The sequence below is a fragment of the Mus pahari genome, chromosome 9, assembly GCF_900095145.1.
Source record: "Mus pahari chromosome 9, PAHARI_EIJ_v1.1, whole genome shotgun sequence".
Lineage (NCBI taxonomy): Eukaryota > Metazoa > Chordata > Mammalia > Rodentia > Muridae > Mus > Mus pahari.
The window spans coordinates 56,729,918-56,752,270 of record NC_034598.1 but is presented as its reverse complement, the minus strand read 5'-3'; the positions used below and the strand labels follow the sequence as shown (position 1 = coordinate 56,752,270).

The following is a 22,353-nucleotide window of genomic DNA, read 5'->3' as shown; positions in this document are numbered from 1 at the left end:
GATGTAAGCCAGGCCTATCCAGAGTTCTGCGTCAGAATATTTTATACGCCATGATGAATGTTCCAGCCCTTGGCTCTCAGTGATCAGCTATCTCTATTTAATAAATATTTTAAATGATGGATGGATGGGTGGGATTTGGGCTCTTGCCTAAATCTGTCTCTTCAAACAAGCACTGCTATGCAAACAACGCCTTGGTTGGTTTAACAGAAAGGCATTTGAAGCTGAAGATGGTCGAGGCTGTCGTTCTGCCAAACTGAACTTTAAGCCAGTCACGTTCTTTTATTGGAATCCTTTCCCACACACGGGATTTTACGAAGTTAGAACCCATCTCCCATTTTCTCACATTCAACTCTTTTAAATGATGATCTACATGGTGGCTACCACAAGACCTTAACATTCCCACTCCTACTCTGCCGGTAATTGGCTCTGGGAAGGAGTCTCAGTACTCAGTACTCAGTACTCAGTACTCAGGCCTGTGGAGAGCTGTTCACCATCCACAGGAGCCCGGTGGGAGGGGCGGGGGGAGTTGAGCATTTACATTCCTCACAGGGGTTCCCAAGATGATAAATTACGGGGGGTGGTGGTTATCTTCCTCTGCCCACAGCGAATGCTTCAGGCAGAAAAGCAGACCAATGGGCAAGAAGGAAACCCTTTACCCAGATGCGTTTTTAATTACAGTTTTAACAAAGATGGAGCAAAACCAGGGAAGTGCAAAGTAATCACAAGGGTCTTACAAAAATAAACATCATTTGTTCGCAGAATTGTATCCACTGACGCTAAACCTGTTGTTTGTCCAAATAATGGAATCTTCTCCTCATTAACAATATTTGTTTATGAACTCCAAATTAAATATGCCTTTGCTTTAACAACCAAATAATTATATAGGGGGAAATACCAGCTATGAAATATATCACGCTGGCATGTAAAGATGAAAAAGAAACTACAGCTTGATCAAGGAGATTTATGAGCTGATACCCATTTGCCGTTGCGATTTCCTCAAATCACGTGCAGTCAAAAATGATCCATTACTGTTTTCCGGGAAGGTATAATATCTCCTCTAATGTCATTAGTGGTGTTAATCATGGTCAAATTTCCCTGCATTAAAATTGTATAAAAGCAAGCAAGCCAGATGGTTCAGTGGATAAAGGTGCTTGCTGCCAACGCTGACGTCAATATCCAGGGCCTCCATGATGGAAGGGGAGAACCAACTCTCACAGGTTGTCTTCTGCCTTTCACACATGTACCATGCCTCTGTTACACACACACACACACACACACACACACACACACACACACACAGTAGAGGGCAGCACCATGCCAATAAATAAATGTAAAAAGTTAAAAGTGTTACAAAACCAGCAGGTTCAGTAGCAACTACTCTCAGTCTGTGATTCTAGATGTCCTTTGTGGGGATTCCGTGCAGACACAGAGGCAGAAATATAAACACGCATTATGCGTCTCCTCTCTGTTTTCTTGGAGAAGTCTTCTTAAAATGGAGGATTGAAAGCAACCACACTTATAGGAGGCGGGCCCTCAAATAATGATGCTCCATGCTCTCCTATGGCATACTTGTTGGCTTTATCGAAGCAATTAAAGCGAGTATTTTGGCTATGCCTGTGAGCAGTCGGATGGCAGATTTCTGTTGCCCCCATACCATCTTCCCTGTGGCATTTTTATCTTTCAGTTGCTGCATCTGGAAGCATGGCCTTTTGCAGTCCAGAGGGGCTCCAGTCTGAAGTGCCTAAGCTTGTCACTCTCCAAGCCCCCGCTTGCTCTGTTTGCACACTGGTTTTAGTTCTTGTTTCTTTCCACAGACCAGTTTTGATGCAAGTGGCTCAAACGCATCCCCTTCTAAACCCGCCACTCCCGCTTCTCTTCTTAACTCCAGATTCTTAAATGGTTTCTTAGGGGATGGAGAGAAGGTATCTTCTGTTTTGAGAATGGTGAATGATCAGGGCCTGGTGAAGGAATGGAGAGGAGGTGGGGAAAAGAGAAATATTGGGGAAATCATTATGATACATGAAGACAGATCTGTCATCAGAAAGTAACACACCAAAATTATTACCCATTTTATTCTTCTTTCTGCCTCGGTGTATCAAAATTAACAGGTCTTTTTGAAGTCTATTGCTTGACTGGAATAATTGTCTGACTCAAGTTTTGTTTGAGATGGTGTCTGTCTAGGAGAACAGCAGTGGCGCATATCTCAGGCTGATTGAAGGATTCAAAACTAGGAAAGAAATGTCACCCGGAATCTCAGGGCATCATATCAGAGTTAGCATCTGGTCCTGGGGAAAGAAGGTCCCCTCCTGGGGTTCTTGGTCTTCTAAATATGATAAAAGGGAAGGGCAAACACAATTGATTAGCGTTTAAAATAAAAACCTCAGAGCAAGAAGCTAGATATCTTGCAGCTCCAAGAATGGTAGGGGGGAGAACAGAGAGGGTACATTGATGTAGACATTGATGGAGAAGATACGCTGACGTGGACATTTGCCGCCCAGTGGCAGTAGTCACATGGTTTTTAAAAAGGCCTTTTAGAAAAAGAGTAAGAAAACCTAAATCATAAAGCAGTAGAAAGGCATGGGCTCTGGCTCACACACAAGAGGAAAAGGGAAGAAAGGTGAATAGTTAGGCCTTCATATTATCACAGAAATGAAGGCAGACCAATCTAAACTCCAGCTTGGCTCACAAGGGTTGTACAAGGGAGCAGGAATTCTGGGAAGGCAGAGTATATTATTTTATCTTTGCTTGAATCCACCTTCCTAGGGGTGGCCCCCTAGATAGGTCTTTGACCTGAGAGAGGGAATCAACCCATAAGTAGGGGGTGAGGGGCTATCTCTACCTAGAGGCAGATTTGATTCTTTACTGTAACATCAGAAAATGGCAAACATACAAAGTCTTAATGGATAAATAAGCAAATGTATGTAGGTTCACTTCCTGGAACTTCCACGTCTTCATTGAGAAGAACCGAAGGCAAATACCTTAAGTCACTCTGTGACTCTGGCCTGGTCCTGGAGAGATGTTTGAAGACCAAGAGAAACTGTGGACGTCAGCAGATTAGCTCATCCCTCTGAGGAGGAGGGGCAGGCTAGGAGGAAAGACTGTGTCGTGCCACTGAAACGGATGGGCAATTTGGGGGTCTTTTTTTTTTTTTTAACAGGTGACTCTCTAGCAGCCTGGAGGGGCTGAGGGAAATCAAGTTTTTATTGTGTTCTCTGGTTTAACACTCTGCGGTGAACCTTCCAAATTGGAAGATCGGATTCTGGGCTTGTAAAAAGTTTACTGCTTAAACATCTCAAGGGACAGGACAAAAGGCCAAGAACAATTTAAGGCAGGATGAGAAAAGGAGGGCTCTTAACTTTCTTCCATGAACCTGGTCCTAACTTCTGCCTCTGCTGTTCAGCTGTGCAAAATGTGTTACACGCTCAGTGAGCAGTGGGACTAGGTGTCTGAGGGTCCAGTAGTTACACCTGCATCCCAGCCTTCCTGGTCAGATCTTCGTCGCCTATCGGAGGATGAGCTAGGCTTTGGTGAAGTTCTTGAAACACTAAGAGGGGGTTAGTTTGCTTACCCCACAATCCTCCTCTTCTGCTGTCTCCTTTGCTCTCCATACTGTTACAGGGGTCTTGGATGAGGGGTGCTTGTCTAGAAATGTGGCTGAATTCATCCCACGGGACTAACAAAGAATTTTATGTCGTGTGAAGTAGTACTCAGACAGGAAATGACAGTTGGCGACAGAAGAGCCTCTGACTGACTGCCATCTAGAGATCCGAGGTAGAGGTGTGAAAGGTGCAGGTATCTGAGAGTTAAAGCTGTGGAGGTACTGAGGGGCTCAATTAGAAAGGTACAGAGCTTAGGCAAGGGTGCCAACATCAAGGTCACCAGGGAATTAAAGTAGAGATCCTAATGGCCTCAGGAAGTCACAGTTACAGATCCAGATAGGACACCAGTGACAGAGCCAACAATGATCTATGGAAGTCCAAGTTGAAAAACTAATAAATTTATTGGGATTGCCCATGAGAGTTAGGAGTGTTACTTATAGGAGCATGGACATCTCAAAACCAGCTGATCACTGAAAAGCCTACCCTAGCATGGTAGCAACTCATGTGAGTTGTAACACTGGACCTCACTTTACAACATTTATACAGCTCAACAGCTCTGATGAGCCTCCTCTGTCCCAAGAAATTCTTACTGTTTAGATAATCTTAGAAGTCACAAGGCCTTGGTAGTCTTATAAGCTTTAGGGACTTCCTAAGACTTGTGAGTTGTTTATTTCTGAGTCTAAAGGAGTCTCCCTGCTGTAATGAATTGTTTAAATTAGAACTTTCTGAGTCTTGGTGATTCCATCCATCTCCAGGATGGAAATGTTTTAATTTGGAAGCCTATTCAATATTCATTGTCCTCTGTTTCTCTAAACATTTTTTTTTTCTGTTTTGAAATTACAGAGTCTGTCATCCCAAGTAGTGGAACATTTCATGTAAAACTGCCTAAGAAGCACAGTGTGGAACTTGGAATAACCATCAGTTGTAAGTACAACAGGCTTCTCTTAAAACATAGGGCTCAAAGATTTCTATTGCCAATAGGTTTACAGGTGTGGTGAATGTTTTACATTTTCATCACCAGTTTCAGAGTTACCATATGAAACTTTGGAGCCAGGTGCACAGCCAGCACCTGACAGCCTTGTGAGGGGAGCGAGATGCTTCAGGTTCTTTCTGCTGTTGTATCTCTCCACCTGTAAAATGGATGTGAAGGCTCAGAAGAGAGCTTAGCTGGTCAAGTGCTCGATATGCAAGCGTATTGATCTGACTAAAAAGCCCAAGCATCCATGGAAAGAGCCAGGCACAGAAGCACACATTCGTAATCTCGGTACTGAGGAGATTGAGACGGGGGATTTGCTCTAAGATTTGCTTTCCAGAAAGTTCACTGGCTAGATCAGTGAACTCCAACTTCAGTGAGTGATTCTGTCTCAAAAAAAAAAAAAAAAAATGTAGAAAGTAATTGAAGAGGACATCTGATGTCTACCTCTGGCTTTCACAGGCATGTGTTCAAACTTGCATACACACACAAACACACACACACAGAGGCAGAGAGAGAAGAGGAGAGAGAGGGAGGAAAAGAAAACAGAATATATAAATGGAAGTAAGATTTCTATGAAGTATAGGGCAAATACTAAAGTAAAATTACATCTATGTACTTTGTATGCTGCACAGCAAGTTTTCTGTATTTCTCACACGCCAATATATAAATTATTAGATAATAATTAGATGAACAGAAATATAGGTAGAAATATAGGTTCTCTATATTTTTGTGTCCTATACTGTTGTCTAATGATGACAAGAAACAATAATCTAATTCGAAACTACTTTGTATATTCTTAGGGCTCTCTTTGAGTCTACTATGTATCTGTAATCCATTAAAGATACAATCCAACTAGAGATACTGTGTATCTTGTAATCACAAGTCTCAAACAATGCCTTTAAGTAAATTCCTGAGTCACTCATGTTGCCTGGTCTGGATAACCAAATTACAATAAAAAGTGTAGAATATAAATGGGCTTAATTCTCGTCCTCCCCAGGGATCAAATTTTTTAACTGCTTTGATAAACCAACTTTGAAAATTTCAACCCCAGTGGACCTCTAGAGAAGAGGATAGAAACTGAGATTATTTTGTTCTTCTGATGTCCATAAACTGAGTTTATCAATGTATGTCCCCATACACATGAAGCAAATGACCAGTATATAAGGACCAAAGGAGCCACAGAAACAGGGACTCTGAGCACAAGGCCATCCCTTCAAGAAAGAATGAGGCAGTATAAAAATGCTTTGGCACACTGCTCAGGAGGGTTGATGTCAGTGGTTATGACAAAAGTAAAGAAAACGAGTCCTCAATTGACTAGTGTGGAATAGGGCTGTCCAACTCAACTCTAGTGATAGAAATTTAACACTAAGACTGCAATTCTACTTATAAGGAAAAGCCACACACAGCTGCTGCTATACTAAAATGAATATAACTGTTTTTCATAACCGCTGCGAAAAATAAGATGCCATGTATCTGAGATGGTCCCCTGTTAGCCCAGTAGCCTTCTGGGAGAAAAGTAGAAAGACAAAATAACTTAGGACATATAAAATACCACTGTGAAGCACGTGTATTTAGGATATGAACAGCATGTGAATAAAGAAAATATGTTGTAGTTGTGAATGAATGACATCCCAAGTCCAATGAATAGATGTATGTTTGTGATGTGTGTGTGTGTGTGTGTGTATGTGTGTGCGTGTGTGTGCATGTCATGAATGTGCAAAGCAGAAACCAACTTTGGATATCATTTCACAGGAGCTGTTCACCTTGGTTTTTGAAAAATCTTCTCTTAATGTTCTGGAATTTGTCAATTGGCTACACAGGCAGGCCAGTGAGCCCCCACACCACCTGTCTCTGCTTGCCCAGTGTGGGTATTGCCTGCTGCCATGCCTGACCTTTGTTTGTTGTCCTGGGATCAAAATCATGTCCTCCTGCTTTAGGGGCAAGCACTTTACTTGACCTTCAATTTTTATAGATATTAACAAATTAAATTTTTACTTCTATAAATTTTAAGAGTATCTATTTACATTAAATAACCAAAGGAAAAGAAAACAGTTTCTTAAGTAACTTTTGAGATTGAAGCAATTTTGGTTGTAATAGACGCTCATGAGGAGGAGGTGTCTGGAGAACTCCCACTCACTGGCAGGGTTGTATTAGAACAGTTTTAATGCCGACAGTGTAAACACCCACAAGCTGCTGCTACGAGAAGGTCTGAAGTCTCGGCCCACCACCGGCAGCTGTTCTCTATGAACTGTGAGTGTCTAAAGCTCTGCTCTAGGTGGGGCAGGGATGCGCACGTGTACACACACACACACACACACACACACACATCACCTCTCAGAGCTCCAACTGCACTTACACAAGCAATCATCACAATACTGAACATGTTTCTTCCTGGAAAGTACTACTAATTTACAAGTCAAGGAAACAGAATTTACTGCAAAAGGAAAACAGGAACGAAAAGGCCAGCTGGGATTTGGATTCACCGCAGTGAGAGAAACCCCTGGGGGCCTCACTGAGGTCCCAGCACACATATATCCTCACTCAATGCCCATATCCATCGCGTGGATGGATGAGGTATCTTCATCAGTAATGTTCTACTAAGCCCTGTGTCACACAGAAGCCTTAGAATATGATTGTGAAGTGCTGAGTGGACTAATGCATGTATTAAAGATTTAGAAAATGATCAAGAGCAAGGACTAAAGTGCTCCTCTCTGTAAAGGGTTACACATATTAAATGCATATATGTATGCACATGCATATATATACATGTATGCATGTACATATATGTTCATATATATACACATATGCTATGTATATATATGTATATGTGTATACAAATACATGTATTTGTGTACATATATGAATATACATGTATGTACATATATGTTCATATATGTGTATATATATATATAATTACCAAAACACATCAGGAAACCTCGGCACATGTAAGGTGATATTCATTCAGTGCTCTAATCAAAACCCTGTAAGATCCTTTAAACAAATCTCTAGATAACAAAAATCTAATGTTCACCCCAAATATATAGTATTAAATTCTCAAAGAATAAATTTTTAAAATATAGTTTTTAAATCTAGTGTCCACTACAATATATTATATTATATTATATTAGCAGGAAAGGTATGCACCTTCTCCTCAAACACACGTGGGCTCTGAGTGAGGCTGAGGCCCTGCATGGTTCACTGAATTTTCTCACATCTCATTTGTATGAAATCCCCTTTCTTCCTTCTTCCCCTCTGTGTTCAGAAGTGGCCCTCATCTTGAGAGGCTCCTCAGGGTGTCCTCAGTGTGTCTGGTTCCCTTTGTCCTGGCAGGCATGCATGGCCTCAGCAAGTCCAGCTACCCTCCCTCATGAGAGGCACACAAGTCCTCAGTGTATCCAGCTACACTCCAGACCCGACAGAGTTAAAAACAATGACCACCTCTAAATTTGGATGTGATGAGCAGTTTCAGGGCAATTTTCATAGGTTCTCAACAAAACATTCACAGCACAGTAGAGCCAGACATTGCTTTTATTGGTGTTATGATAATATAGAATGATTTATTATAGCAGTTGAAGTAGGTAAACTAACAGAAACAGCCACACCCCGGTGCCCTCCCACCCCAAGTCCATGCTCCTACCTTCCAACAAAGACACTTGCCTGTCAAGTCAGAGAACTTTGGTTGTCTCTGCCCAGTGTGAGCCCTTGTCCCTAAAGCCTTTTTGATGCTAACATGTCTGTTGAGCTTTGCAACGGGTATTGGTCCCTCCTAAGTGAGACATGGCACCCTGTGATGACATGTGTCCTTTCTAAATCCTCCCAGCAGCCCAGTGATGGCCCATTTTACAGAAGGAAATGCTGTGGTTGGGCTGTGTAATTACCCAAAGACCCAACGCTAATAAAAGGTAAAACAAAGATCCCAACACTTCTGTCAGCCCGAGCACTGGCTTTCCTGTCCCCATGCTGTTCCACCCTTCACCTGATTTGAGGAACCTTCCCAGAGTCTAAATCAGAAAAGGAAAAGGCAGGATTTTATGCAGGCGGTTAATTTCCTGGCCGTTCTTTATGATGTAACTAAATTCATTGCAGAAACAAATCTTAGTTTTCCTTCTCCATAAAACCACAAAGGGAGGTTGTGTGACAGGCACAACACATTTTCATCTTTCCTCTGCCAATAAGCTTTTCCTAGTGAGGGGGAACGATGGGTTTAACACTTCTGAGATTGAACTATGGAGGAACAGTACATGCTCTCTTGATATGAGAAAATATGATGTTTTTTTCAATGGCCAAATCCTAGATGAAGGTCAAAAAGAGGAAAGCAGACGATAGCAACAGACCCTGACAGGGAACCTCAATGCACCTTATATTTCCAAAAGGCTCAAGAATCGGAGGGATCCAGAACTTGGGGTATATAAAAATGATGGTATAGCTCAGATGGTAGGATTAGTTGAAACCTAAGAATGAGTGAACTCGTCTGTGAGGTAACTTCCTCTAGTCAAGTGTCTCTCCAAAAGAACTCTCAGAAGCTTTGAGCTTATATCTTCAAAAGCAGGAGCTAGACACTGTTGTAGAATAAGGGAGTGTAACTGAGTTCAGCAGAAAAGGAAAGAAATTGTATGCTCTCTGACTTGCTCATGGGCACTGTTGATACAGGCACGCCTAAGTGAGTAGCAAATACTGATCTTGCAAAGATTATTTGTAACAAACTATGTTGAAAGAATAAAGAATGGAGAGGCAAGAAAGAGATGGATGTGGTGATAACCTAGCAAAGGAGAGAACAAGCCCCCGTGGTTCATAACACATTGTAAACAGAGAATGACTAAGATTGAAAAATAAAATAGTAGCATTACATGTTATTTCACAAGTGCAATCAACCAAAGTTGAAAGTGTGTGTTCCTCAAATGGATGTGGAGCTATGTCCCCAGTAAACTGATTTTAGGTGGAAACTATTCTTACAACATAACAATAATGCAGTGTTTATCTCCAAACTCATGCGTTATTGTTTGCTATCCTTGCACAGTATCACAAGAGGCTGCCATGCCACATTTTGCCAGTTTCACATAATCAAAACTCAAGTAGGGCTTCTACTGAAAGAAACCGCCTTCACACTATCAAATCTCGAAATCGCAAATGAATCACCTTAAAGGCAGGGATCATCTCTATTTGAATCTGGGGAGACAGGAAATTGAAGACTGACTTCTGCACCATCTCCCACCAAATTGCACGAACTTGAAATTTTGACACAAGCGAAAAGGAAGAGCTGTGAAGACGGCTTAGTTGTTAAATGCTTGCCTTTCTAGTTCGAGAGTCCAAGCTTCATACTTAAAGCCATGTACAAATGCAGGGCATAGCATCATGCACCTATAATCCCAGCACTTGAGAGCAGGAGACAGGAAGACCCCTGGAGTTTGCTGGGTAGCCAGTCTATTTAAATTAGTTAGCACCAGGTCAGGATGAGACCCTCCCAAAACAGGTATGTGACATAACTGATGGTGATACATGAGTTTGTCCTCTGACCTTCACATAGACACAGACACATAGACTGCACTCACGCACACGCACATACACACACTAAAAACATACATACATTCTGAAAAGCATTACAGTGTTTCCTTGTGAGATTTGAGAATATGCACTTATGGGAAACACAAAAATAACCACTTTGTAATGCTACCTAAATCAACAATTGTGGTGAGCTCCAGAAATCTTATAGATGACACATATATCACTGCCTGTGCCTTAACAGTGACATTAGAGACATGAGTGGATTTTGACTTAAAATTAGTTTTATTAAGCTTGAGTCAGAACAAGGCACTACTGAGTTTAACCTTCATCATGTCACACACAATCTCACAGTGTCAGTCTCCTGCCGCCCTTTCAGATCTGTCTATTTGGCCAGTTGCACTGAGACTTCAAGGAAGTACTATTGTCTGTCTTTGGTTTTCAGAGCATAGTCTTTGCTCTTCCTTTGAAAGTCACCCTCTTGACCCATTGACTGTAGGTCACTACCTCCCCCCATTCAATGGAACACTGGGATGGCTACTTCAGTAGCAGTGGCATCTCCAAAGAGAGAATGCTATCTCGATTCTCATGACCTCATGAGATGTAAGGAGCTCTGACTGCCTCTCCTGTTTACATCAATTGCGCTGAAATTTCACAACCAGAGTCCAGTGCAGAAATGAAAATAGCTCATAGTTGCTGTTCTGGAAATCTGTGCCGAGTGAGTGCAAGGCTCTGTAGACAATTCCAATCAAACCCAAAGCATTGAGTGACCATGTGGGACGCTTTCTTGAAGAGTCACACGCCAGGGTGAGATCAGATAAATAAAGACTGTGTCAAATGAAGGAGTGAAGGCTCCATGTCAGTGCGGGGAAAGGGGAGCTGAGGTCAGTCTAGCTGAATAGTAATAACAAGCTCTTCTGTGGACAGGGTGCCTGTGTGTAGGGATCTAACCACTTTGTCTGTGATGATTCACATAATGCTCTCTACAGAAACTCTCAGATGAAGATTGTGACTCTTCGTCACGTGTTACACAGATGAGGCACCCGAGGACACCCAGCAATCAACCCAGAAGTGTTAGAGCCAGGGCTTCAGCTCCAACCCTTATCACCATCAAATGTCATTTCTTGATCATTACACTACATTGTCCTTCTGTTTTCTATTACCAAAACTGCATACCTGTATAAACTGTTCATATTGATAATAGTGACCTGCTTGGTAGGTTTTAGAGCCCCACGGTCCTAGATGCACATGCTTGGCTTGTCATTTTCTAGGCAGAGAAGAATTTGGCATTATAGTAGGATATGTAAACACTGCTCAAAGATTCATTGCCATATCTGTGTGCCTGATAATGACAGAGACAGAACCCATACAGGTCCGCACACACTTCTGTATTCTATACCTTCACTCCGGTAGACATCTGCCAAGAAGAACCTTTGATGTTTCAGAAATGGGTGTAGTTGAAGGAGAAGGGGGAGAATCCATAAGATGAGGGTGACCACCATGTGCATGTAGCTGAATAGAGCATATGAAAATTCTGCCTTCAAGGAGAAACAGTGTGGGATTGTCCTCTGTGTCATGACACCATCTTCCTCTCTTGCCAAAGGGGCGGGGGGGGGGGTTGATGTATCTTCTTGCTTCTACTATTGCTGGTTTTCCATGGATCATTTCAGAGGAATCTGGACCTTTTTAATTAAGAAAAAANAAAAAAAAAACAATTCTTGCATGTTATATGACGGTGGCAAAATAGTGTGCAAATTCATTGACAGATACTAGAAGAATAATGCTTTTATTTAATAAAGATGTATTTATTTGTGTGCATGCATGCGTGCCCAGAACTAACTATTTTAGACTATGACATGAGTAAAATTGGTAGCTGTTTGTGTCTATGGGTAAGTCATATCAAATCATTGAGTGAAGGCTTAAACAATGGGCTAACGGTAATGAATAGAGTGTTCTGCATTCTTTGCTGTGAGCTAAGGAGAGTGACTAAGCGAAATCTCATTAACATTTACTCAGGACTAATTGCGATAGTGGATAAGGTATGGGGAGTGTTGATTTTCCTTTAAATATGATGTTGAGCTGTTAAACCATCTGTTCTTATGCATAAACATTTTTCTGGGATTCAGATGGGATTATAGGATATGATACGGTTCTGTGATTATTATGGAATGATCAGCCTGTTTATAATAAAATCTTACTTCAGGGGCCTCTTAATGTTCTCTAAAAGGAAATCATTGCAAGCTTCAGATTGGCAAAACATCCTCTCTCAGAGGCCACTTGTCTTTTACACAAAGGTTGATATCCTAAATGAAATCCAAACTTAGGAAGTAAAGATGGTTTCTTTGTGCTTCCCTGGGCTATATAATTCATAGCCACAGTGAATTCCAAGAAAGTTTCTTTTTAAATGTTTTTTTTTCTTATCAAATGGAAGTACTACCCCCCAAAATTATAAGGGCCACTGTGTCTGATAATAATTTTATGTGCAGTTTAATGGGGGCTATATATGTATGCTTAGAATAAATATGTACACATGCATGCATCTGGTTAACTAATAAAATATTGACTATAGTAACAAAGCAAGCTCTCACATCCCAAACACTGTAGAGCTTTCTAGGTCTGATTTTGTGAGCAGAACATAAATATTTATGTAGCTCACCCGCCAAACTAATGCCTTCTGGAAAACATGAACTTTAAAGCTGTGATGGCTGCCCTATGTCCTTCCCAGTGCCCTTGTGTAGCATGATGAACTGATGACTAACAGTGGTCCCTCCTTGACAGAGAGGCATGGAGGAGGAGGTGAGAGAGAGACTCACCTTCAAAATCACCAAAACCAGCAAGTCTAAATTGATTTCATTATTCTCTTGTTGAGGAGCCAACCCTTTAGGTCACTGACCTGAACCAGCCTAAAGCTGATGGTCACCTATCTAACTGCTTTCTCCGATTGCAAATTTAAATGGCCACGCTTGCATGAATATTTTTGTAGCCATAATGCGTGTAGTTTCCAATTACTTACTGGTTGTTTTTTATTTACATATAAACTCTTACTGGTGTTGAAAGTTACTGTCAGTCAGGAGAGAACAGACAGATGAGTCCTGGACATGAAGATGTGATTGCTCACTCTCTCTCCATTGTTTCAGCGCCATCCAGTAGAAAACCGGGGGACCCCCTTGTCATTTCAGATATCAAGAAAGGCAGTGTGGCGCACAGGTAAGGAGCGTGTGTTTTCTCGCTGGCCTGTTCCTTATGTCCGTGTACTTCTGTGCTCTACAGCTAAAAGTGATTTTTAGGGTATTTTATGCTTATTTTCTTCACTTTCTTCCATCTTCCGTTTGTTACTGAAAACTCAAAAGTTACCCAGTTCTGAGCAGGACCTCTCCAACACAATTAGCTTGTGGGATGGCAAGTAAGACTTTAGAGCCACTATTAATGTTTATATTCCTGTTCTAATTTCCTTTCTGTTGATGTGATTTAAAAAAAAAAAAAATCTGACCAAAAGCAGCTTAGAAGAAGAAAGGATTTCTTTGGTTAATACTTCCAGATCATAGTCCCCTATGGAGGGAGTCAAGGTAGAGTCTTAAGCAGGAACTTGAAAGGTGTGCCCACTAGCTTCTGTGAAGCACTACTTCTAACCAGAGGACCCACAGCCAAGAGATGTTTGCTGGCTCACTCACAGACTCATGGTGAGCTCATTTTCTTATCCAACCCAACACTACCTGCCTAGGGAATGGTGCTACTCATAGTAGGCTGGACCCTCCTAAACCAATGAACAACTGAGAGTCCATTATAGACATATCCACAGGATGGCCTCATCTTGGCAGTTTCTTGGCTGTCACTGCTCCTAGGAAGACTCTAGGCTATATCAAATTCACCATTAACTAGAACGCTCTCCTCCTTGGTCACTATACTTCTAATGAGATAGTCTCATTTTTTATTTCACAGATAAAAGTGCATTTTAAGTAATTGAGCATGCCAATATAATATTGTTAACTTTTCTCTTATTTTTCAAATAAAGACCTTTTAAAACCCCACCTGTCATCCTAAAGGGATATGACATTAAATAAATTCTAACCACTGAAAGGTATGGTGGACATGGTAGGAGTGTGAGGGAAATAATAGAAGCACAGCTGTGTTGAAACATATTAGCATCATGTATGAAAGAAGAAGAGACAATTGTTTTTCATGTAATGGGTGGGAAGTGCACAAGGAATCCATCCTATTTCCTATCTGTAGGTGGGAAGGCACTGAATGATGCTAAGAGAGCCTGTATTATCTATCATAGGTGATCCAGGAGCAGAAAAGAGATTGAATATTAGCAAACAAATAGTAGACTCTCACCTAGACATAATACATAAGGGACAGTTCTGTACCAAAAACATATGCAGTCTATTCTAATTCCTGTTATGGCTGTATTATGGATTTTTAAGATTTTTTTCAACAGTCTTGCAATTAGTTCAGAAGCAGTGCTGGACTCTCTGGGGCCATTTTCCAAACAGTTATGTCAGATTGTCCCCTTTCCCAGCTGCAACAAGTTTGCAGGTGCATTAAGAAAGAGCCCAAATCCTAGACCTCAGTTCTCAATGACCTGACCAGTCCTGCAGTCCTCTCCTTGGAGCTGATTGCAATGCATCAATAATGTGTATCAAGACTGAGAGGAACACTAGGCTATTTGGGTCTCTGGTACCTGGCACCTCCTAAGGAGCTCTATCCTTCCCAAGTAAATGCCTAGGTTAAATTGAAGGAAACTTAAGGAAACTGTTTTAATAATATATGATTTAACAGCATAGCATCCATCTCAAATACGAATGGGAAAAAAAATAGATGCTTGTCAATAAAAGTACAATTTTAACACAGTTCAAGAGCATTGGCTCTGATGGTCATGTGAACATAAGATTATGCCCAGTGCCTCTTGAAATGGCCTAAGTATTCATCACACCTCATTTGATACTATGAATGTATCAACAGAACTGGAACTCTGGAACTTGGAGACAAATTGCTTGCGATAGATAACATCCGGTTGGACAACTGTTCCATGGAAGATGCGGTCCAGATCCTCCAGCAGTGTGAAGACCTGGTGAAGCTCAAAATCCGCAAAGATGAAGATAACTCAGGTATTGACAGCATCCTCACTCATAAGACTGACTTTTCTAACTGCCTGTCTGTCAAAAAGATAATAAATCTTGACGCTTTTCATGTTGCAGCTGGCTAATAATGTCATAGCGGTGTTTTATGTAGTTGTTAGAGTCTTTGAGTTATGCACCGAGTCTTGAGTGGAATTTAAATGATGCTTTCAAATTTTAGAACTAAGATATTTTTTATAAAAATTATATTAAAACAATTTTAAATATGAGTACCACTCTAAGGCAGTGGAACTGGTCATTTCCAAGAGTTTGTTGATACTTGTAGCCAGTACCCATTTGAACGCTGCATTTCTAACTTTATATTTAGCTAGCTTACAAACTCTTAATGTTTTTTTTATTTCAGTGGTTTAAGTAACATAGATAGTAGTCTCCTACTTCATGACTTTAGATTTTATGGCTTGATTTAGATTCTCGCCTTCCTTTGAATTATTTCCCTAGAAAACCTCTCTTAAACCAGGATTGCAGAATGAGAATAAAAAGGAAACTCTGGGACTCCTCCCACATGCTGTCTCATGGCTTTTAGGGGTCAGATTCATTCTAGGCACTTGAGTGATATGTAAGGAGGACTGTGTGAGCGATGCTTCTCAGACTCTGGTGTGCCTCAGTCTCCTGGGAGACTGAGGAGCTTTGAAAACACATACACCCTGGGCATTGTCTCCAGGTGGAGTCCAGGATTCTTCTTATTTGACAAATGTCATGGCACTGCTATCAGTCATGCAAGGAGCATGGCTTTCATAGCCCTGCAGTAGATGGCCTCTTATCTGCTCACAATCACAACCTGCGACTGACTGAAAAGCGTACTTACTGCGATAACTCACAAATAATGCAAATTCTATAAATCTGGACCATAACACTTTCACTTAAAAGGTAGCCGGTCTTACAATTAAGTTAAGGCCCATCCTATGAATGTGGTTCTATGGATTACAGTCTCAAGTCTTTGTTTCCCTAAACTATACATACAATATGTGGTTTGCTGCTTCTATGTTGTTGGTTTGTTTGTTTTCATTTTTTGAGACAAAATATCTAATTGAAACAATTGAAGGGAGGATGTATTTGAACTCATGGTTTCAGAGGTCTCCATCCATGGTTACCTGGCTCCAGTATTTATGGCCATGGTGAAGTGGGGCATCATTGTAGTGAAGAATCAGGAATGCAAACAAGAAGGGGCCGGGGCAAGTTATAGCCTCCAAAGTGATGTCCAGTGTGCTGTTTTCCCCAGTCAGCTTCACTTCCTGTTGGTTCATGCATTATAAACTCATCAAAGGATGAACCCATTGCTATAATTAGTAATAGTACTGTCCTGACTCAATCACCCCTCAGTACTTCTAAAAGCTGAGGTCCAAGCCTTCACCACACAGGAGCCAGGAGTTAGCATGGCAGAGTCCATGTCAAATTCCTACCAAGCATACCAATTCTGACTTCCAAAGGACCCTTAGCCAACTCAAGATACAAAATGCATTCAATCTATCTCTAAGAGTTCCTAACATCTCAGAAACACTAGCTGGCATTGCACAAAAGCCCAAATTCATTCTCTTCTGAGACTCAAAGCAACAAAATCAGCGTCACAGAATGGCATTAAGGATGTTGGCCAAGGTGAGCAGTGGCCAGGCCCACGTGGGGCAGAGCAGCGGCAGCTTCTGGGTGTTAGCTGTGCTCAGACATTTTCCTTGGCAGCCTGTGCAAAGGTTCTCTGGAGAGATCTGCAATCAAAGTCTCTCAAAGGCTTTACAGCATTATGCTCTTGAGCCACTGATGGATGGGAGCTGCCTACTTCCCGAGATGCCACCAAAGCATCTTTGTTGTCCCACTGCCAAGTGTCTGCCTGCTTGTTATGGTGTGAGTCTACTCAGCAAGCTCACTCACTATACTTTAAAGCCTTAAAGAGCTTCCCCACCCCCACTCCCAGTTTTTTGTTTTGTTTTGTTTTTTTTTTAAACTTAAAATCCATACTGTTTAAACTCATCTGCTCCGGCATCTCCTTCTGATTTTCACTGTAAATCCAGACAAAAGCAATAAGCAATGTCCATGCAGGTCTGAATTCTGTGCTACCTCAAAATGGGCTCCATTGGATCAGTCTATAACTTTAAATTTGGCATCTCACAAAGTATCAGGACATGGGAAACAGTGGAGACATGTTTTTGCCAGCATCTCCCATCTAAGAGAGTCCTCAAATCCATCTGAAACCTCACGAGCAACAGTTAACAATCCCAGGATCATTCTAGTAGAGCTCTCCCCCAAACCACCTAGTATACTCTCTTCCCTTACAAAATTTTAAACTGCCTTTTTAAGAAGTCTTTTCTCCAAATTTTTCCAAGTTCCTTCCACAAATCGATTCCAAAGTTAGACATTGCATAGTAAAGAAGACATGCAACTACTTGACCGCTGGGCATCACCTGTGGTTGACTTCCTCCTGCTGTCATGGCAACAGAATACCTGATAACAAGAACAGCCTGACGCAGGAAGGATTGATTATCACTCTTCGTTTCTGGCCATGGTCAGCTGGCTGGGTTACTTCTGGACGATGGTGAGGTAGTCACGGCCAGAAGGCATGGTGGATCCATGCCGCTCACTTGACAGCAATGAGCAGAGACAGAACCAGAAAGACAAAGTGATTCCCTTCAAAGCCATTCTAGTGAAATACTTTTCCCACCCAATTCAAGCTCCTGAAAGCTGACTCAGTCTGAATTCACCAGTGCATTGATCCATTGATGAAGTTGCTGCCCCGTGATCTAACCATCTGTCAGTAGTACCACACGCCTGGTAGGTGGAGGCTTCAGTGTCTAAGACTGTCAGGGGAGATGCTTAATATACAAACTATAAAACTTTCCACTTTTGTTTGATTTTTTTTCCTCTTGAAAATAAATATATTTAACTGATACAGAAAATGAGCTGTCTGTATTAATGAAGTAACATCATGTTTAGATCTGTGAACACATTATAAATTGTTTAAGTCAATTTAAACCTATCTACTTCCTCAAACATTAATCATTTCTTTATTATAAAAACTTGCAAGATCTTTTCTTCTACCCTCAAAAATGTCATTGACATTTAAAGTGTGAAAGTGAAATAGTGATTTAGCTTACTAGGACAAAATTAAAATCATCCGTAATGACTTCATGGCTTACTTTCCCTAGCTTTTAAAGACCTGTTTTAAGTTTTCAGGTTTGTGTGTTCATATGTGTGTGTGTGTGTGTGTGTGTTCATGTGTGTGTGTATGTGTATATGTATGAATGTGTGTATACATGTGTGTGTATGTGTGTATATGTGTGTTTGTGTATGTGTATGGGTATGTGTGTGTGTATGTATGTATGTGTGCGCATGTGTGTTTGTGTGTGTGTATTCATGTGTGTGTATGTGTATATGTGTGTCTGTATGTGTGTATGTATATGTATGTGTGTATATATGTGTGTGTATATGTGTGTTTGTGTATGTGTATGTATGTGTGTGTATGTGTATGTGTGTGTGGTATGTATGTATGTATGTATGTATGTATGTGTATGTGTGTATGTGTGTGTACATGTGCAGGTACCCAAGTTGGGGAAATGAAAGTATCAGATCCCCTTTTGCTAGAATTAGAAGGAGTTGAGAATTAGAAGCCCCTAATATGGGGACTGGAAACCAAATCCTGGTTCTCTGGGAGAGCAGTGTGTGCTCTTATCTGCTGAGCTGTCTTTCCTGCCCCACTTTATCCAACTTTTGATTTTCCTCCCTGTAATTAACAGCAGATTTTTATCATGTACATTCAATTCTGTTTTCATATAAAAACTACAAAGATGCTTTATAAATCAAGCTAGCTTGATTATATTACAGTTTCAATAACACATGCAACTGACATAAACACGCTTGAGAACTGTTTTAATACCAGTGTTATTTCTCTCATCAGTGTGAAAGTACATACAATAGGAATCTTGCTGTTTCATGGTACATTGGGTGTTGGTCTGGTGCTAGATATACAAATGCTAAATTCTAAATACCAAGATCTGGTTGCCTCCACACCCCCTTTGTTATATAAACCTGTTCTCCAATTTAAAAGTAATTGGTTGATAAAAGGCTAGAGTCTGTGATTGGACAGTAGAGAGAGAGGCGGGACTAGAGGATTGAATGATGGGGTTCAGGAGAGACCACAAAGGAGAAGGAGAAAGGCCGAGAACAGGAGGTCTCCATGAGTCAGATGGACCAGAAGCATTTCGCCTAGAGAAGTGCTAGCTGAGCACAGACTGGTGGAGCAAAAGCAGCTCAAACAGCAAGAGCCTCAAATAGAGAACAACAAGGGACATATGGATTGGGTCCAGGTGAGGACAGCTCAAAACCTGCTCAGTCTAGGCTTCTGGCTGGTTAATGAAATATCAGGCCTTTGTGTCCTTATATGGGCCAGTCAAAATAAATAGGTTTTTATGCAAAGTGTGGTGTGGGAAGTTTTTGTCCATCCTGTAAGAAGGGCGTGGTAGAAAAGAGGCATTTCCATCATGGAGGTAGGAGTATGTGGCCCAAGCTACAACCTCATGGTAGACGGGTGACAGAAAGGCCATCGGACAGGGTACAGCTTCCAACAGCGTGCCCCAGTAACCCACTTCCTCTAGTGCGGTTCTCCATCCTACACCTTCCACAACCTCGCAGAACAGCTCCACCAGCTGGAACCCCCTGAGCCAGAGGATTTTATATTCAGGTATTTTATATTCAGACCACAATGTGAATAAACGACTTTTTTTTTCTAAATTTTTTATTTTACAACTGTAGCCAGAATACGAAATACAAAATAAATACAGGGCCTAGGGGAACAGTAACAGCAACAAAGGTATCTGTTGTTTGAGAACACTCCATGGCATCCCTTTGTATATTTTGTGGCAGAAGATAGACAAAGTAATCCATAAATTGGTCAAGTAAAGAGTGATCCTAAATGTAATGCCTGTATGTCTCAGATATGAAACACTTAACATTTTAATCTCATCCAAATGGCATTGCACTGTTTTTCCTGGTGCTGGGGAATAGAGAGGAAGCAGGGAGGTAGAGTCCAAGGGTCCCCCCTTCATGGACACGCCTTTAAGGACCTAACTTCCTATCTTTGGGCCCCAGCTCCTAAAGGTCCCATCATGTCCTATCGGTGACACAAGACTAGTAACCAGTTAAGACTAGTTGGCCTTAACATGGGTGTCTTTAGGGACATTTAGAATCATAACACCAGTCAATTAAAAAAAAAATTGCCAGTGTTCTAGAATCTTCTCACACCTAACTCAAAATAGGTCTAGAGGTGACAGTCATGCCAAGCCATATGCTTAGCATTTCTATTCTCAGTAAAAGAAGAGGAAAAACAACAACAACAACCTAGCTACATTCCTACATTCGTTGACAGTGCTGGGAATGGTGATTATATACAAATATATTTTGTACCCAGCGTTTTGAATGCACCACAAGCCTGTACTCATTATCTCTCAAGCACTAGGTTTTCTATGCCAAGTTTGCCTCCCCCTCTTTTCGAGTTTGCTTCCGCTGCACTTGCTTTGGGGAATTTATTTCATGAAAGGGCTAAAGCCTCCGGCATCAACCGGGCTCTGTCCTGAGGAGGCAAAGCCCGGTGGAAAAACCTACTTAGCCTGATTTGCACAGCTCAGCAGATCTCCAGCTCCCTTCCTTGCAGATGAGAAAGCCCCCACCCCGGGGTGGGGGGGATGAATATGCACGGTGTACAGAGCTGGCAACGCATCCAGTTTCAGAGCCAGCTCTGCAGACAGGTTGGCAGGGCTGGCAGAAACAGCAGCTGAGTTCTGGAAGAGCTCCACCCTGGTCTCAGCAGCTGATCTCGTTTGGCTCATGCCCGGCCCCCTTACAACCATTCCTGAAATCAATCCCTAGGCCTAATATTATGGTAATCATCATGCTGATTAAGTATGCTTTTAATTTTTTTTAACTCCTGAATCTTTTCATTGGAAAACACCACATGTATACCCCCCAAAATATAACTATAAATGTTACTGTGAGAGGTATACTCTAACCATGTTTTCTCAGACTGATATATCAAAACATATACTCAGACATGATTGAATAACAGATGCCATTTTTCCATTATTTATTCACTTTATATCCCACTCACAGACCCCTCCCTTCTTCCAGTTACACCCTCCCACCCTCTTCCTCCACTCCCCCTCTCCTTCTTAGAGAAGGGGAGCCCCACACCCCTCCTGTCCCATCCTACCCTGGCACATCAAGTTGAATCAGGACTAAGCGAATCCTCTCCCAATGAGGCCAGATAAGGCAGCCCAGGTAGGGGAAAGGAATCCAAAGGCCGGCAACGGAGTCTGAGTCAGAGGCGTCCCCTGCTCCAGTTGCTAGGGAACCCACATGAAGGCCAAGCCGCACAGTAAATAACCATTTAAAAATGATTGTCTGGTTATCAGTTTGAAAGAACTAGCACGTTCCTACAATTCTCTTCCCTCCTGAAATTGAATGATGATTTGAGGGCTGCGGAGACGGCTCAGGAACTCTAGAGACCCTTACACATCCCATTGTAATCCTCCCCACACATGGTGGACATAGCGTATGTCCAGGCCAAGCTGGTGATCAAGGTTAACCACTTCAGGGGGCTCTGGGTTTAACTAAGAGAGACGCTGAAGGTGTTTCCTGACACCAGCCTTGGACCTCCGCATGCATGAGAGCAGGCATCCACATATATGTATGCCCCCACGCATTTAACATATAAAAACATGCATATATATTCACACAAGCATACGGCATGAAAAATGAAAAAAGAAAATATAGTTTGAGTTAAGTGGGTTCTTTTCTGTGCAGAGCAAAGGAAGATGGGAAGATTCTTCATATTTAAAATGTAGAACTTGGTCGCAAATTAGTTCAGAGGGACCCATGTGGTCATGAAGAGCACACACTTTAAGATCAGACCTCAGTTTAAAGTCCAAGTCTACCACATTTCAGCTGTGTCAGTTTACACAAACTTGCACTGTGAAATTTGACAACACTTGTGTGTGCACACCGAGCTATGTGCTTTCCTCCTGGAGGCAGTGCTACTTGATGGAGTAACTGGCAGCATCAATGTTACTATAATCATCTCCTAAAATTCCTTCCCTTCCATCTTGGTCCTCAAGCAAGATATAACTTGGCCAAAAAAAAAAAAAAAAAAAAAAAAAAAAAA

General features: G+C 41.6%; 1 protein-coding gene across 17 annotated transcripts in view; it reads left to right on the top strand.

Moving 5' to 3' along the window:
• Grip1 (glutamate receptor interacting protein 1) overlaps positions 1-22,353 on the top strand; it is a 611,271-nt gene that overhangs the window by 530,467 nt on the left and 58,451 nt on the right. For all 17 annotated transcript variants that reach the window (XR_003844501.1, XR_003844500.1, XM_021205771.2 and 14 more), the window contains 3 exons: positions 4,443-4,523; positions 13,212-13,281; positions 15,037-15,182. Coding sequence is in view for 15 of the 17 variants with exons in the window: in XM_021205771.2 (XP_021061430.1) it covers positions 4,443-4,523; positions 13,212-13,281; positions 15,037-15,182 (297 nt within the window). In the remaining 2 variants the exon portion in view is untranslated. The remainder of the gene's footprint in view (positions 1-4,442; positions 4,524-13,211; positions 13,282-15,036; positions 15,183-22,353) is intronic.